Below are 15,151 nucleotides of genomic sequence, written 5' to 3'. Positions count from 1 at the left end.
CTTAACAAGAAACTGTTCTATATCAGAGCTAATAACTAGGCAGCATCCACTTAGAGTAATTTGTTTTTATTTTTGGAAGATCGCTATTGATTTTATGTTTTCATTAGTGAAAAGTATGGAGTACTGCTATGTGAGCTAGATACGTTCCTCACCAGTAGGCAATGCTTGCTCAACAGTGTCATGACGCCCATTGAGATTTGCACAACCAGCAGGGTCTCAAATGGTGTCTGTGTTAAAGAGACTCTCTGCACTATATTCCCAGTGTTGTGAGTCATTCACCTGTATATCATATTGAGGGATGTTTAGGAACAGTAGCAGTGTCACCAATTAAACTGTGTGACCCATGCTGCGGTGTGACCATGCAGACAGCTTGTATCTCTTTGGTTTACTGCAGCTTCATCCGCTCCATTAAGCTAACACTGAGACATGTATTCCCCTCCAGCCTAAGTATATTTTCTGTAATTCCAGACTGCCTTAATGCATTGTGCATGTCGTCCAAAACGTTACATCAGCAACCACTAAACATTTTCACCTTGTAAACTGATCCGCTGCTGTAACACAATAACAGCCCCAGCTTGGCCTACTGAACACTAAACAATCTCATTCTTCCCAGTGATACTACAATATCAAAATATATATATATATATATCCAACAATATCAAGCTTTCATAGTAACAATCAAACTATTACAGTATTAAAAAATGACAATTTCAGTTGACAGAATATGAAACCTCCCCTCCCCCAACCACAATACTTGCATGTTGTCAGCGAACAATGTTTTCAAAACAAAACAGTCACACAAAATAAATATATTTCTAAACCCTGCTTGCTATACTTTTCTCACAGCCGAATCACAGTTTATGAACTGGAGTTAATATATCCTGTCAGGGGCAGATGGCCCCATCAAACCAGAGCCCTTAACATGTGGTCAAGAATATTAACGTTGAAATGCATGATATGGAGGTCAGGCTGAAACTGGATTGGGTGTTTTATGTAGGCTAAGCATACAAGTGACAATCAAGCAGCACTTTGCTCAACATCGCTAGGTTGCAACAGGTAAAGTTTGTATTACATTTACAAGCACATAGATGGCTTAGCTGTCAAAGGTGAAGCAATCCTGGGTCCAGTGCTGATAGTGAAATAATACTCTGTCACAACCAAACTGAATAACCATCAGTTTTGGCTTAACACTTGCTGGTTATCTACAAAAGTAAAGCTAAACCAATCAGTATATAAAGATTGTAATTGTGTCTTTTATAATTATAGATGTTTAAAGAATAGAATATAATTTTGAAGATAAGTGCTACTTCAGCACTCTATGTAGCAATTAAATATTTATTCTGGGGTTTCAAATCATAAAAAGAAATTGCAGTCTTCATAAGAGAACAGAAATGTGATTAATTCATCAACACACTGACACTTACACGTTTTATAAGTCTTTATTCCAGTCATAAAGACAGGATTAGAAACCAACCTAAAACATATGGAGACATTATTCTACTGAACATTCTCTTTGACTGATATAGGTCTAAAAAACACAGCCATGGGTGAAAGTGTAATTAAACCTGATATTTAGTAAGGCAATGGTGGCTATTAATAACAGCTGAGTGTCTGTGGTTGTCTAGTTTAATTTGATTCACTTTGCTTTGCTGGTACAAAAAAGACCCTCTTGCCACTGGTGCAAAGATTCTTACAGCTTGCTGCCACTCTGCCCCAAACTCCAAATGTATGTAATACTTCTGTGTGTTCTTTGATGCATTGTTTGTGCGTAACAAGGCGAAATGATGTCCAAAATTAAATCCTGCCTAAAGTTCCCCCACCTCAACTATGATCAAATTGATTGGAGTACTCCACCCCTACTCCCCTAGGTCTCCTTTCAAAGATGTGAGTCTCAGAGCAATTTCCTGCTTTAATAAACCTAGTTCACAGTGTTTGGACAGCTTTTGAAGTTCTCCCTCAATTTCCACCAATTATCAAGTACCGACCTGGCTCTGATTCTATCACATCATGTTATTGCTCTGCATTTTTAACAGTATCATGTAACAGGCTATGCATGGCAGATATTTCTCACATATTCTCACATTTAGGTCAGGAATCAGTATTATAAAAATAATAGACACTTATGTGTGACAATATCAGACCACTTTCAATAGTTATTTTAAATAGAATCCCCAAAACTTCTAAAAAACTGTGAACTTTCTCAAATTAAATGAATGTAATTGTTCCACCTAGTGGAGACATCTGGAAATGCATTTTACCACATTTGAACACACCAAACTTTTTCATGTAGGCCTAACAAAAGGATAAGGTTGATTAGCGATTAATAAAGACTGTTCAAATCAAGAACATTATGCACGCATAAATTAATTACATGCAAATGACGATGATGATAACTAAAATGAATGGGACACGTCTGTTTGCCTGCAGAAGAATGCCTTCATAATTATGTATTTACTTTTCAATTTTCCAAATACTTTAAAAACAATAAAGTTATTTTAAGCATAGAATGACAAAATTTGAACTCAATTATCATTTTAACATTTTTCAATTATTATTTTCTCAAAATGTTTTTTTCATAAAGACTCCACTGTGTATATGTCATGTATATAATTTTTGTTCAATTAATGTTGTCATTTCTTTCATTATTTTACAGTAACTGGGGTGATAGCCATGGGAAAAACTCATTCTGGGTAATGATTTCCTATCCTGCCATGTCTGGATTCATGAATGTTATGCTAAACTGCGACTTGTTTTTCTATGCCAAACGATATCAAGTCTTTCTTAAGCTGACTTCTAACTTTATTTTGATTAGATTTACATATACAATTATACAGAGCATATTTAAGAATGTATGATTTAAATCATGACCTATATATTCAAGCTTATATAAGACATTGGTTAGAGGCATGAATGCATGTAGGTGGGTTAATCTTCACCCACATTTAAAATATGAATTGACACTTTGTAATAGCTTTTCAGCAGAAAGTGAACTGCCCTTAGCCATCATTACAATGGTGTTAGTGTGACTAGACCTTCAGCTAAGCTGCTTGGCAGTGTTGTCTCATAGAATCCCGAACTACATTAAGAATAATGAGCTATAAAATGTGGATGGGTCAAAAATAAAGAAATAATTATTAACTACATATATATTTATTTATCTTAGTCTCTTTATAATATGTGTTCAGCCCAGTAATATGAACTTTTCTTTGGATTTTCAAAGATTATGGATAATGACACAACACCATAAAAAGGTTTAGTGCTGATACGATACATTAATTTCCTTACATTTGGGAGTAGCCAAGCACTATCTCAAGTGCCCATGGATTATGAAGCCTGGGAGCCACATTTATGACAATGAGAATGAAGCTGACCTATTTTCTTGTCCACAGGAGCACACAAGTACTCCTTCTTGAAGATAATGAACTAGAATCATATAATAAATAATTATGACAAGGCACTGTATGAATAGAAGCAGAACAGTTCAACATCAGACAGCTCAAAACTACATTATATTGTATATAAATAACTATTTAAAACAATCAGTCTGTAAATATTGAATAGTTAAATATGATGTAAAGCACATTGCTGGTGAAATGGTTGCCACTGTTAAGCATTTCTTGATTGCTTTACCCTACACCACTGAAGACCAGTATAACGAGCTCAGGGCATCTTTTGTTGACCAACTCTACTGACTGACACGTAGGCATCTGTCATTATAAGAGGTTAATGGGCAGTCGTTATCAGGTCATCATTTAGCATTTGTATATACTCCCCATCCTCTCAAATTCATACATTAGAATGACTAGTTATACACATATGTAAAACAAGGAAAATGAAAAACAAATCTGTGAAAGAATATTGGGCAGGATTAAATCAAAACTTTGACCCACCTGCTAATAGAAAACTACAGAACTGTACTCAGTAAGATGCCACTTTCTTCTAATCAGAAATGTAACCGCTATGATGTACAGGTTTGTAATTTGCTATTAGCGGATGGGTCAATGTTTTGATTTAATCAGGCCCATTATCACATGCCAAAGTCAATTTCAACCAATTGTATCATAAGAGGTGCCACATAGCCTCTTTTCAAGCGCATGCCTTTATAAATAACCACTTCTGAATTTCAGAATTCAATAGAACTAATTTTAATTAAGCTGTGCTCAAAGCTGTGCATCTGAACAGCATGGCTTACTGTGTTTTATGTGTCTGTTTAATATAGGCTATACATACATACATACACACATATTTTGTAGGTTTATTTTCTCTCAATCCCACAATCAGATACATCACCAATTTTCTGCTTCTAACTAATTTTATTATAGCCATTTACCAGATGACAAAGAGAGAATTAAGAATGTCTAATTTTCATCCCACATTTTGCTTCACTTTGTGATTGAACATAATTAATTGATTTTTCATTTGTCTGTGTTATGTTATAATAAAGAATTTGTTTTGTAATTGTAAGTGAAAGTTTATCACCTTTTAATTGATCTACTAACATAACATTCTGTTTCATTGATAGTCACATTTCTACCCAGCTGAATGGTTTTACCCTTTGATAAATCAGAATGTATAGAAGTAATCTAATTAAACCACACATTGTAAGTCTGTGGTAAGAAAACTGAACGAAGCACAACATCTCTTGGGCTTCCCTACCCTCGGCCACTTTATCCCAACATGCTTAAGTGACATCTTTAGACAAAAAGGACATGAAATGTCAGTAGTTGATATACTGGGAAATCAGTTGCTAGGTCTTGTTAAAAGGAGCAAAACCTTAATTGTGTCTGGTAAGTGGGTTACACACACACACACAGGGCTACAAAATGCTATATTAATTTATTGTTTGGGTGTGATTAAACGTTTCCATGAAAATTTTAAAATATATAATATACATATATCAATATATTTATTTAACATAAAATATCTGTTGCATATACTGTTTATTTGTATATGCAGATATTTGCTTTGGGTGTTCCTAACTTAAAACAAGTGTTGTTGTTTGTTGTTGTTGTTGTTGTTCTTTTCATGAGAATACTTGTATTTACTCTCAACAACACACCTGAGCACAGACCAGAAGCAAATAAAATATTTAAGATCATGCTAAATGTGATACATTATAATTTCAGTCTCACTGTCAACAGAATCTATTGATTGATGATTACACCAGTTGTTGCTCTTCCAGCAATCTGACTTTACCCTACTGAAATCATTACACTTTGTTATTTGCTAAAAATACAAATGTGCCATTTGAAAATGATTATGTGTAATAATTGAAACTGTAGTAAACGTTACATCAGCACGGCCTAATTTAAAATGATTACATGCTCATTGTTTAAATTCAAAAGGAAAATAAAGACACAAATACAAATCATTATTTAAATTTTCGTACAAATAAACGTGTTACATAAAAACTACCTTTCCCACAATCCCCTTGCTCAGAATGGGCGCGAATAGCTTGGTTCCGCCTATTTGAACCAAAGGAGAACTGTGATAGGTTGGAGCTTCTTCCGCCGTCTCGTCTTCCAGCAATGCAATTGGTGGAAATCACACACTGAAGTCCCGGATGCCAGACCTCCACGGGCATATATAGCCGGAGAAGGCGGGATCCCCAGTTTAAATCAGATAGGACGGTGGGAGTGATTGTTTGACTTTTTTTTTTTTTTTTTTGGGGGGGTGCTGCATTCGGATAACAACATACATCATGGTAATATCTTGGTTAAACTGTCTGGTTATCGATATCCTCTCACTGGGTAACACATGAAGTCTTAAAAGCATAGCGCAGTCTCGGGTCCTGCACATTCGGAATCGGGTCAATCGCGGAATGAAAATACAGGGTTAGAGTTGCCGTGTAGCGATGGAATAAAAACCTCTGTTTAAAAACATGGCTCTCGTCTGTTCATGCTCTGGTGACCACTGCCGTGCTTGACCTGCTCTTTTGCGCCCTGCAGGCTGGTGGGAAAGCGGGGAAGGACTCGGGCAAGACGAAGACAAAGGCGGTGTCGCGCTCGCAGAGAGCCGGGTTGCAGGTCAGTACAGCCCCGTGTGCCGCTTCACATCGGCGGCAATATCGGTGTCTATCCCCGACCCGTGTCCTGTACGGTGGCCTGCTAGTGGAAACCCGACACGGCCGCAGCCGGAGCGGGGCGTCTGCGCTAGATGTGGCGCTTCCTCGTCCTCCGCGGTGCTAATCTTGCTCTCCTTGTCTTTCTCTTTGGATGGCGGGCAGTTCCCCGTGGGTCGCATTCACAGACACCTGAAATCGCGCACCACCAGCCACGGGCGCGTCGGGGCCACTGCGGCCGTGTACAGCGCGGCCATCCTGGAGTACCTGACCGCTGAGGTAGGCATGCGGCTGGGGGTGTGAAGCGCCCGGGGGGTGGGCTGATCTCTTGTCGTTATGCAAACGCAGCTGTTCATTTAAATGCAAATGCCCGCGACCCGGGGTCTTCCACTAGCGCACTGTAGTGTGCATTGTCGTATCCCGCAGCGGGACCCCGACTCAAGCCTCTTCTCCCCGCAGGTTTTGGAGTTGGCGGGGAATGCGTCTAAAGACCTGAAGGTGAAGCGCATCACCCCGCGGCATCTGCAGCTGGCCATCCGGGGAGACGAGGAGCTGGACTCCCTCATCAAGGCGACCATTGCCGGGGGTGGTAAGCATGGCGGCCGCTCGTCTCCCACGTGTTTCTTGGTGTTAAACATGGCCGCTTGGTTTTGGCTTGAGTCACAGGATTAACTTGAATTGTGTAGTGAAGCATTGTAAAGCTTTCCAGGTAGTTCTGCACATTTACCTTTCCTTTCCAGTGCAGCCCCTGGTTCCCTTGCCTCCAAGGACCTTGTATTTCTCATGTTGATGCTTTATAATGTCTACAATTGCACTTGGGCACTAGATCTGCATATTTCTGTGGCACAGCAGTGTCTAGTAGGATGTTTCGTACTACCATAGTTCAACTTCCATTCAAAACTGAATCGCTCCCCTATGTGTGACTGTCTTGGACGTGTAGATACTCAGCCATGTTTCCCTTCTCCCCACAGGTGTCATTCCTCACATCCACAAGTCTCTGATTGGGAAGAAAGGACAGCAGAAGACTGTATAACTCATTTGTGGACATTAAGCCATCTCGGGACTAAAGTTGATTTAAAGGGGTTCTTCAAGACTTTGAGTGTGCTTTGTAATAGAGATTTAGGACTTTAAAAATGTTCTGAGCTTTTATGTCTGCTTATTTCTGGGGTATTTTAAACAGGTTGGCTTCAAAGAAGCTTGAGTTTTAGGTTCTTGGGTTCAGGTACTGCAGTTGTACACTATTTAACATGTAATCTCAACGTTGAATTGATGTTTGGCAATGTTTTATCCTGGAATAAAGCTTGATTAAGTGGACTTTGCAGGACTTTGTGGACTTATTTTATTTTTGTAACCCCTTACCATTTGAGCCATTGTTTTCAGTGGCCCTTTACCACTTCGCCCAAATACTAAATAGGTTAAGATCATTGAGCAACTGTTTTGGCAGCACAGATTACAGCATGGTGTGGACCCAAGGTAACTGGGCTCTTCCAATGGATGCAAGATAAATACAGCATATGCAGAAATGAGGAACAGTCTTGGGCATTTTTTTTTTTTTTTAAGCCTTTAAACGTGTGTCCCCCTTGAATGACTGCTTGAGGCTTTCAACTAAAATGGAATGAATTCAAACTTATTTTGGCTGGAGTTCATCCTTTATATGGGTGACCCTTGCCTTCCTAGTTAATTTGTAAATTCCCTTTAATAATGCTTGATGACTTCCTACTAGCATTTAATAGTTGCCTGGAATTGACCATAAGGCAAATCAGTTGGGTCTACCAAAGGCTTGTTACATTTGCTACATCTTACAGATCTGACTAGTTAATTACAGACTGATCCATTTGCAAATAAGTGTATGGTTGATGTCGGACTAAATTGGTATCAGTCTAGGACAGGGGTGTCGGACTCCAGTCCTGGGGGGTTATAGTGTTGGGTGGTTTTTGTTCCAACGGGAGATCCCGATTAATGTAATTTACTTGGTCAGGCTTATCTAAAATTTTCAAATGTTATTGTTAAAGCCAGTCCCTTATTTGTTGATGACTCAAAATATTGAATCTACAGAACATTCAAGAGTCTGGAGAGAATGGTTAAATTAATCCAGTGTAATTGTTTGATTAGACCAATTAAGGAGCCAAGAGCTGGTCTGGAATGAAACCCAGTTAATTACAGACTGATCCATTTGCAAATAAGTGTATGGTTGATGTCGGACTAAATTGGTATCAGTCTAGGACAGGAGTGTCGGACTCCAGTCCTGGGGGGTTATAGTGTTGGGTGGTTTTTGTTCCAACGGGAGATCCCGATTAATGTAATTTACTTGGTCAGGCTTATCTAAAATTTTCAAATGTTATTGTTAAAGCCAGTCCCTTATTTGTTGATGACTCAAAATATTGAATCTACAGAACATTCAAGAGTCTGGAGAGAATGGTTAAATTAATCCAGTGTAATTGTTTGATTAGACCAATTAAGGAGCCAAGAGCTGGTCTGGAATGAAACCCAGTTAATTACAGACTGATCCATTTGCAAATAAGTGTATGGTTGATGTCGGACTAAATTGGTATCAGTCTAGGACAGGGGTGTCGGACTCCAGTCCTGGGGGGTTATAGTGTTGGGTGGTTTTTGTTCCAACGGGAGATCCCGATTAATGTAATTTACTTGGTCAGGCTTATCTAAAATTTTCAAATGTTATTGTTAAAGCCAGTCCCTTATTTGTTGATGACTCAAAATATTGAATCTACAGAACATTCAAGAGTCTGGAGAGAATGGTTAAATTAATCCAGTGTAATTGTTTGATTAGACCAATTAAGGAGCCAAGAGCTGGTCTGGAATGAAACCCAGCAGTCAGCGTGGCCCCCCAGGACTGGAGTCTGACACCCCTGGTCTAGGACTACTCTACCTAAAATAGCATTGGGTAGTCCATGTTTAGTGCTAATTTGGGTCTATGAAAGGCCTTGGTGTTGGTTTCACAGACCCAGATTAGCACTAGTCTCCTAAATTGATTTGAAGTAAAATTGAGGTGTTTGTGTCCAGCTGTTAATGTTAAAGATGAATCTCCTTAGTGTAGATATCGTCAGTGTTTTTTTTTTTAAGAATTGAGGTACTTGTGTGAGGGATCTTGCTCTGTAATAAACTGTTAAACAAATCAAGGTTTGTAATGTTTTCAATCGACCTCAAGTTTAACAATGTTTTCCTAGGACCTGCATTCCCCTCCTAAAACTCTTAAGTTTTAGTTTCTAATTCAGTGTATTTGCCTTTAGTCAAACTTTGAACACTTGTTTATGGTATTTTACATATCCAGTCTTAATTTTGTGTATTGTTTGAGTTCTCAGCAAACTACAGATTTAAATGTTTTACTAATTAACAAAGCATCACATCTAGAAGTCTAAAGCCATATTGTATAAACACAACTTCCCTAGACATATTTTTTAAATGTGTAACTACATGCATTTCTGGTTTGCTTAAGTTGTCCCTCAGTGTGGTGAAAATTAACACCATGGCAATTTAATTCCTCATTAATGCTACACTTTCCTTAAGTGTTAAAACCACCAGGTTTAGGCTGCCTAAATTATTAAAATTATGCTTAGTTTCATCACTTTGACAGTTTATAATACAGTATCGTGTATGCAAATGCCTACTGCTAGTCATTTGCCTGTTATCTCTAAGCAGTAGTTGACTGCAAAAAGCACAGAAGGTCTTTCAAAACCTTTACCACAGTTTTGACAAGGTCTGTTTCTAGATTCATATTTAAATCATGAGCACAGGCTTGAAGGCAATTCTGTTCTGGTGTGATGAAAGGTTGGCATCTGCAATAGACCTACCATTGTCTCTGGGCAATGTCTGGGGATGTTTCGATGCCCATGCAGGTTTCCTCCCACACCCCTGCCCAGTGTGATTCAGCCTCTCATTGTGTTACCACTGTTTCAGTTGCTGCTATTACTCGAAGACTCCCTTTTTGCCTTAAGACATGAGTTGTGCTGCCGGCTGTTAGTGTCCACTAGAGGGGGAGGTAAGACTACACAACTTTTACCTTGCACAGTAAAGCTATGGGGGAAAAATACTTATTATCCTGCTGCTGATATGGCTTGTATTATGTTCAGTGTGGTAACAATAGTAACTTATTTAACTACTCTGCTTCACCGTGTACTAGAAATTATGGTCATTTTCAAATATAACATTTTAATTTATTCATATTTAATATTTTCTAAAATGGAACAACAAAATATATAAATGATATTCAAAATTCATTACTTTCTAAACACTTGTGCATTTTTTAGTGAAATGTCAAATTGATATCTCTTTGGACTCAATTTACAGAGAATTTGTAGAATACAATAGAAATCTAGAAATGTACTATGTTGCTTTGCTGTCTCACTAGATGGCACTCCAATAACACTCAGTCTGAGCTGAGGACACATGAATATTGCTTAACACCCTAGTAAAAACATATCCATATATAAAATCTATTCATATACAAACAGTATTTTAACCCAGTTACTGTTGTATATGCAAAGATACATTTTTGTTTTAACAATAATTTGTTTTTGACTGGCACATTGTCTTCTAATGATTTTAATGATAAATAAAAAATAAAAAAATTAATTCAGATTTAGATTTAGGTGTTATAAATAGTAATTGGACTATTATACATATCGTACAATATCCTTGTGTGTAGGAGTACATTTTGGATGACTGGAAACCTGAAATAAAATCAATAAATTGTCTTTTCACAACTCCAAACTCAACCACTTGAATTATGACTTACAGCCACAAACCCACAAACTCTAAACTATATTACAAAACCTTCCATAAGCAATTAAAGTATTAAAAAAAATATTACATGTATTATTTTTCAGGTTCTTTCTACAATCAGCTACATGCTTTTTTAATGTAACACAGGATGTCTGAAAAATTATACAAACGTACACTTATCTGTATTGAAAAAATGAAATTTTGTGTTACCCTTCATAAAAATAAAATAACAGATAATATGTTGCATCCTCCTGAAAATCTCACAGAATCCTAAAAAAACATTTCCAATTACTATATTACAGCAAAATATAACTAGGACCTAGACTCTAAAAATAAATAAATACTTAAAATGATCACGTATCCACAGTTACTGAACTTCTGGGCCCAGTTTTTCAAAACTTTTGATCTGGAACAGAATTATCCAGATTTTGTAATCCCCTTTTCTACAATCCAGAATCAGAGTAATCTTGCTGATTTTGTGCTGTTTTTTCAGAAAATAATCAGATAGAATCATTCTGATCCAGATACCATAAGATCAAGATTACAGAATCCTGATTTGAATAGGCCTCTGTTTAGCATGTTAGGCCAAAAAGACATGAGTGAACTAGACTAAAAAAGTGTAACACAAAGTTTGTATGTTACTTTTATTCATATATACATACATGAAATGCATAAGATAACTTATAGACCAAATTCAACTCTCAATGGAAAAATATAAATAATGAACAACACAAAACTTCAAATTTCTCTGAAAACTGTTATAATTAATTAATTAATTCAAGGACCCTTTTAATAATAAAGGTTCACTACAGCATCTCTCATTGACCTTCTAGCTGGTCCATTCAGCTGCAATGCAGCCAGTGGTGTGACAGGGCCATCCACTTGGGGCTGTGGAAGATCACCGCTGTCATCATGGAGAGGAACTTTGCGTGTTTGAGCTATGTTATGAAGGACAGTACAGGCGAGAATTATATTGCATGCTCGCTGTGACTCAACACGTAGGTAGTTCAGGCATGCAAAGCGCCTCTTCAACACTCCATTTAGGTGCTCAATTGTGCTCCTGGTTGTTCTATGGGCGCTATTGAATCTTTCCTCTGCATCAGTGCTTGCTGTGGCAAAAGGTGTCATTAGCCATGATAAGAGTGGGTACTCACTGTCACCTAGTATGATGCCTTCTGGGGGTTTTTGTTGAAAGATTGTATATCAAGCTGACCTTGCTCCAACAGAAAGAAGCAAAATTGTGCATTCCTCTTCAAAAACAACTGCAAGATGCTGGGGTTAATTTTTCCGATGAAGAACTTTTTTGTTTTTGTTTATATATTGAGGCATTTGTTAATTATTGGAACATCTTATTTCTTGTATCAATTTAATAAAATGTAAACATTAAGTACTCTTTATGATTTATAGTCAAGTTGTATATCTTTTCCAAGATTCCCCACTGTATTAACATCACAATATGTGTCTAAATCCACCCTGAATCCACCCTTCCAGTGCGATCAAGATGATCCTGATTTTCAGCATCAAAACTATCCTTATCTCACCCTTGAGTTTTGAAAAACCCAAAAACAACCTTTAAACTTGATTAAAGGTAGGATTGGATTACCAGATCCAAATCCCAATCTCAAAGATCAGAATCTCCTTTTTCAGTTTTGTCCAATTTAATCCAATCCGATTACTTAAATCCAGAAAAGTTTTGAAAAACTGGGCCCTGAAGTCCAAGGCGAATCTTTTCCAAACCAACTCAATTTTTAAATTTGAATTTCACATTGAAAATTCAAATTAGAAGGAACTGTTACTGAAAAGCAAATATGGCTAGTCTAGGTAGTAAATAAATGCAGTTTAAATAAAAAAAGCAATGGTTAAGCGTGTTATGGACATTTCAGCGTCAGTATGTGAGAAGAAAGATGATATAACATGAATGCTTAGGGCTGTGTTGGCAAAAGGGAAGATATGAATAATTCTTCAGTTTCAGGCAAAACCCCTAAGACAAACTGTAAATCAAGATTTTGATTTTCAATTTGTACTTTTTACTGACATTTTATGTGATGAGCTTCATGTCAGACATTTCTTTTTATTATTTATTTAAAAGGCAAGTGATTGTCCCTAAATATGGACAATAAATTACAATTAAACATTAATATGTTACCTGGTATGAATTGCTGTTATTTACCTTTATATATTTCATAATTTTGTAGATAGCCAATACTTAAATCCAGGGAATATAACTAATTTATTTGTTTGTTTTGGCATTGTGTTTTATTTGATTTTAATGAATTGCTGTAATACGCGAGCTAAAAATATCCTCAAAGGTCATCCCTTGACTATGAATTATGATGTTTCTACTTGTGTAGCCATCCCAGTAGTCTGAAAGGAGCTAAATGGAAATAAAGAATAAAAGAAAAAGCCTAAAGCAAAAGTTAAGCTTAGGCATTGCTACTAAACCCATACAATTCCTGACAAATTGCCTTCCTAGCACAGGTGTGACTTTGGGGTCAGATGAGGTAATTGTGCAGGTGTGCAAAATCACTCAAACGGGTCTCTGCCTGACCGAAAGTCAGCACCACTTTTTCTCCAACAGGAGACCGCACGCCCAGAGGCAGGGTGGAGTGGCTGGGACATGCTGTCACTGATATTCCTGTATAGATTTACACAGTGGTTCTGGCCCACGTTTACTTAAGTAAATATATATATGTGCGTGCGTGTGCGTGCGCTGTAAAAGGTTACTGACAGTTTAATTCCCAGGGGTCATGAAAACTAACAGCAGGCACAATGAGAACTTTTATGATGCTGAAGACCTGTCTGAGTAAGTCCTGCCACGAACAATCATTTGTGGGTTTTTGAATTCAGGACAAGGGACAAACTATTATAACTATTGGAATGTTTTTCATCTAATGTTCAAAAGCCACAGCAAACCATGGATTGGACAAGATCATTTGAATGTGACATTGTTTTTCATCCAATGTGTTTTATTGCCTTCATGGCTTTGGTGAACTTGGGCACCATGATCCAATGGAACAGCATCTCATGTGGACCTGCCACTGGAGTCGTCAGTCTTGTTCACCTCTTCAGGATTTTGCCTACAGCTGAGGGTAGAATTGTGCTTGGAATGCCAGAGAGAATGTGTGCGTTCTTCTGTGATTTCAGGAACTGAATCTTAATAAACCTACAATGAGGTGTGGAAAAGCACCAGAATACGAATACCTGTCAATAAGGCGACTGTTCTGCACAAGTGGGTATCATCATGCATTAAGTGATTACTAAAAAAACATGTCCATTTGTTGCTGTCAGCTATAATGTGAAAACCAGATCCATGAAGTGCTGAACATGCAGGCTTTTCCTTACCAGTAGGTGTACTGACTTGTACTGAAGCTAATTCAAATGTGGTTGGAAGAAGGGAGTGTTACATAAGAACATAAGAAAGTTTACAAATGAGAGGAGGCCATTCGACCCATTGTGCTCATTTGGTGTCCATTAATAACTAAGTTATCCAAGGATCCTATCCAATCTATTTTTGAATGTTCCCAAGTTTTCAGCTTCAACCACATCGCTGGGGAGTTTGTTCCAGATTGTGACGACTCTCTGTGTGAAGAAGTGTCTCCTGTTTTCCATTTTGAATTCCTTGAAGCCCAATTTCCATTTGTGTCCCCGGGTGCGTGTGTCCCTGCTGATCTGGAAAAGCTCCTCTGGTTTGATGTGGTCGATGCCTTTCATGATTTTGAAGACATGAATCAAGTCCCCATGTAGTCTCCTCTGTTCCAGGGGGAAAAGGTTCAGCTCCCTCAGTCTCTCCAAGTAGGGCATTCCCGTCAAACCTGGAATAAGTCTGGTTGCTCTCCTCTGAACTGCCTCTAGAGCAGCGTTTTATTTCTTGAAGTTGCAGCAAACTTGGAGTGGAAGAAAAAAGTTCTAGTATTACTCATTCTTCTCCTTGTGAGTGGAGTGACTTCAGCAGTGTTTATTTAGAGTATTGCTTTGTATTTGCACTCAGCTACAAAGTTTGAATTTCATCTTGGTAACCAGTGTCTGTCAATATGACCAAGAGCACAGAATAACCTCCTCACATTTCTTATAATCTCTCATATCATTTCACCTCTACAACATCTTCAGAAATACATTCCATCCTTTGATTTTTAATTTGTTTCTTATACTGCTTGCATTTATACATAGGAACTTAAAGATTGGCTTCCCTAAATTATTCCTTTCTGGTTTTGATAGTGATTATTTACACCCTTTGTGTTTCTCCTCAATTGGTTTTCCCATTTGGTCTAGTTTACATTACACTATGTGACCAAAAGTAATGGGACATGCCTCCCTCTATCAGCAATAGGTTGTAGCTGAAGCAAAAACATG

General features: G+C 37.7%; 1 protein-coding gene across 1 annotated transcript; it reads left to right on the top strand.

Annotated features, from left to right (window-relative positions):
* Positions 1–5,601: 5,601 nt before the first annotated feature.
* On the top strand, positions 5,602–7,380 carry LOC136766645 (histone H2A.Z). Its single transcript, XM_066720257.1, has 5 exons — positions 5,602–5,704; positions 5,949–6,026; positions 6,227–6,340; positions 6,521–6,650; positions 7,033–7,380. The coding sequence occupies exons 1-5, from the start codon at positions 5,702–5,704 to the stop codon at positions 7,092–7,094; spliced, it is 387 nt and encodes a 128-aa protein (XP_066576354.1). The 5' UTR covers positions 5,602–5,701; the 3' UTR covers positions 7,095–7,380.
* The last annotated feature ends 7,771 nt before the right edge of the window (positions 7,381–15,151 follow it).

This window comes from Amia ocellicauda, chromosome 13, assembly GCF_036373705.1.
Source record: "Amia ocellicauda isolate fAmiCal2 chromosome 13, fAmiCal2.hap1, whole genome shotgun sequence".
Classification (NCBI taxonomy): Eukaryota; Metazoa; Chordata; class Actinopteri; order Amiiformes; family Amiidae; genus Amia; species Amia ocellicauda.
This window is presented reverse-complemented; position numbering and strand designations above follow the sequence as displayed.

Coding starts and splice junctions, on each gene's coding strand:
- LOC136766645 (XM_066720257.1), top strand. Junction 6,341..6,520: donor TGGAGTACCTGACCGCTGAG/GTAGGCATGCGG, acceptor TTCTCCCCGCAG/GTTTTGGAGTTGGCGGGGAA. Junction 6,651..7,032: donor GGCGACCATTGCCGGGGGTG/GTAAGCATGGCG, acceptor TTCTCCCCACAG/GTGTCATTCCTCACATCCAC.